At 51.2% G+C, this 3,247-nt stretch overlaps 1 protein-coding gene across 1 annotated transcript in view; it reads right to left on the bottom strand.

Moving 5' to 3' along the window:
* Window positions 1–890: 890 nt before the first annotated feature.
* The window catches only part of LOC118325411 (2-oxoglutarate dehydrogenase, mitochondrial), a gene marked incomplete at its 3' end in the record, with an annotated part of 4,305 nt that continues 1,948 nt past the window's right edge, over window positions 891–3,247 (bottom strand). The window contains 9 exon segments of the mRNA XM_035658087.1: window positions 891–962; window positions 1,108–1,286; window positions 1,376–1,503; window positions 1,583–1,733; window positions 1,973–2,101; window positions 2,287–2,389; window positions 2,595–2,747; window positions 2,837–3,016; window positions 3,101–3,229. Of these exon segments, the coding sequence (XP_035513980.1) occupies window positions 891–962; window positions 1,108–1,286; window positions 1,376–1,503; window positions 1,583–1,733; window positions 1,973–2,101; window positions 2,287–2,389; window positions 2,595–2,747; window positions 2,837–3,016; window positions 3,101–3,229 (1,224 nt within the window).

Below are 3,247 nucleotides of genomic sequence, written 5' to 3'. Positions count from 1 at the left end.
CGTTCAAAGAGCAGCACGTAGACTCTTGACCTGATAAACCCTCACCCTGCCGACCTTTGAACCCGACCCTCCTGGATTCCAGCTTGTGACACCGTAACTACACACCACACACAACACACTGCCAGCACACACACACACCAGTGAAAACTGCATACTGTAGACATGTAAGAGTAACAATAACAAGTAACAATAACCCGTTTACACGTCGGTCACACCAAACGAAGTTTCTGACTAAAAAAGTATCATCAATATTCTTAACTTTCCCCAGTTTAAAAAGGACCCAGGGTAAACCTTCTGACCTGATGTTGTTTACCTCAGCGAGAGTACCGAGTATTACGCGCCTCTATTCAGCTCCTTTTATTAACTAAGAAACACAACAAACCAGTTTGCTGTGCCACATCCAAAAAGCTTCAGTTACTACATAGTCATAGCCCGATAACGACGAGTGATCGGCATAAGACACCGCGATAAAGGCGCGAGTGAAGCGTCTGAGGAAATGTGCTGTTGTGTGTGGTGTGTGTGTGTGTGTGTGTGTGCGTTGTGCTGGTGTGTGGCTCGTGTGCTGTGGCTGCTGGGTGTGGTTTAACCAGGTGTTAGCAGACACGAGACATCTCAGTAATCCTCCTATCACCGCCTGTGTTCTACTGTCACAGCATCCAGGCCGACTCCACCCACAGGAAAAATCAAATACATAACAAGAACAGGTCTGAGACAGCAGAACCGCCAACACGAAGCTCACCTGAGATCAAAGATCTTAAACGACCCACTTTCTGAATGAAGCCTCTGTGGAAGAGAGCACAGTCTCGACCTCACAGTCGACTGCAGCGCCGTCAGAGCAGGCTTAAACGAATGGAGTGAGCCATCTCTCCTTGTGTGTGTGTGTGTGTTACCGGCATGACGTCGGGGTCGTCGTTGCACATCTGGAGGAATCTCTCTGGACGAGCTGAAGAATGTTCTGGACCCTGCAGACACAGTTTGTTAACCTCACAGACTGAATGCAGCAGTTTAAAGCTTCCACCAGGTGGAGCTGTTTGACCCGGTGTTCTCCAACGTGGACTCTAACGGGGACTCTAATGTGGACTCTAACGGGTAAATGCGTTCTCTCACCATGCCCTCCATGCCGTGCGGCAGCAGCAGCACGATGCCGTTCTGTCGGACCCACTTGGCCTGACCGGGACAGATGAACTGGTCGATGATGCACTGAGCCGTGTTGTGGAAGTCTCCGAACTGAGCCTCCCACAGGATCAGAGCGTTGGGACTCGCCATCGCAAAACCCAGCTCAAATCCTGCAGACACACAAAGGTTGGATTCAGTTCAGAGAATCAAACATTGGTGAAGCCGACCTTCAGATCTGAAGCGTTCTGTTTGGACTGACCCAGGACGCCGTACTCGGACAGCGAGCTGTTGCAGACGGTGTACGGCGCCTGGTCAACAGACAGGTGGTTCATGGGAATACAGATCCTCTTGTCCACGTTCTGGTCATGGAGGACGTGATGACGGTGGCTGAAAGAGGACAAACTGTGTCAGTCGGACTTCACAACGTTGGACTCGGAGACACTGTTGATCCAGTTCCTGAGTTTACCTGAACGTTCCTCGCTCCACGTCCTGTCCCGACAGTCTGATGTGGGTTCCCTCCTGCAGCAGCGACCCGAAGGCCATGTACTCTCCCAGAGCCCAGTCCACAGTGCGGTTACGAATCATCTCACCGCGACCCTTCAGGATACGACTCAGACCTGAAACAACGAATATGATCATAAAGCCTGTTTCTCTTGTTTTACAGACAGAGGACCGATTATTGAGTTTCTAAAGCGACTTTGCTGCTGCTCCAGAAACATCTAGTTTTATTTAAAATATTAAATTATTTTCCAGTTCTGGACTTAAAGACAACCTGGCTGACCTGTTTTATCTATACTACAGTGTTATTACAGATTTGATCGTGCAGGCAGAGTTGCCAATAAAGGTCTGAGCAGACCTCCGTGGATGGTGAAGTCCTCCACAGGGACGGAGGAGGCCACCTGTCCGATGTGGTTCAGGTTCTCTTCAGTCAGACCGGTGGAGGGGCAGCTCATGGACTTCGGCTGTCCGTCCAGAGTGAAAAAACCTGAAGACGACAACAACAACAACAACAACAACAACAACAACAACAACAGGTCAGAGACAGAAACCAGAAAAAGATCCTGACACAGTTTCTAACAGTTATCCTTTCTGCTTCTGAATCTTCTGATTGATCAGAGTGAACCCCCTCCTCCTCCTCCTCTTCCTCTTCCTCACCGGTGCAGAGGNNACCGGGCCATGGGGAGTCCAGCCAGTGCTTGATGTGGAGGATCTTCTCATCTTTAGAGCGAGCGTACGCCTCCTCACAGATCTTATCGTATTTGGAAATTTCCTCCTGCGAACAGAGACGGCGAGAGAAACCAGAAGTTATTAAATATTTAAGATTTAATTTCCTAAATGCTGCACAGCCACACTGGACCAACAGCTGGAGGAGGAAATGGACACCTGCAGTAAACAAACAGTTTCTGCTTCCACTGTCAGACGGCATGCTGGGAAAACTGTAGAATCACAAGAAGAAGAAGAAGACAGGTGGTTTGTACCTCGTACTCCTGCCTGCTGACCGCGCCCTCTGCGATCAGCTTCTCTGCGTATTTCTGCAGAACGGGTTTCTGCTTCTTGATCTGTTTGTACATCAGTGGCTGAGTGAACATCGGCTCGTCCATCTCGTTGTGACCCATCCGACGGTAACACACCTGCACGCACAGGTAACAGGTACGTAAGTAAACATTAACGCCGCCCACAGTCACGTGACCACTGACGGCACCGGAGACGAAGCACTGACCAGGTCGACCACTACGTCTTTGTGGAACGTGGCCCTCCACTCCGCAGCCACCTTGCACACGTAGATGACGGCCTCGGGGTCGTCGGCATTGACGTGGAAGATGGGAGCGTTGACGACTCGAGCCACGTCGGTGGGATACGGGGACGAGCGAGCCACACGGGGGTCTGTGGTGAAGCCGATCTGGAGAGAGGAAGTCAGAGAGGTCAGAGGTCAGTCGTCTGTCGGACTGTTCATCAGCGAGTTCTTTCCGGGTTCGCACGTTACCTGGTTGTTGACGACCACGTGCACGGTGCCGTGAGTGGTGTGGGACGGCAGGTCGGACAGATGGAAGGTCTCATAGACGATACCCTGTCCCGCAAACGCTGCGTCTCCGTGGAGGAGGATGGACATCACCTACACACACACACACAC

The sequence above is a fragment of the Morone saxatilis genome, unplaced genomic scaffold (assembly GCF_004916995.1).
Source record: "Morone saxatilis isolate NCDOM2014 unplaced genomic scaffold, NCSU_SB_2.0 Contig16, whole genome shotgun sequence".
NCBI classification, from domain to species: Eukaryota; Metazoa; Chordata; class Actinopteri; family Moronidae; genus Morone; species Morone saxatilis.
This window is presented reverse-complemented; position numbering and strand designations above follow the sequence as displayed.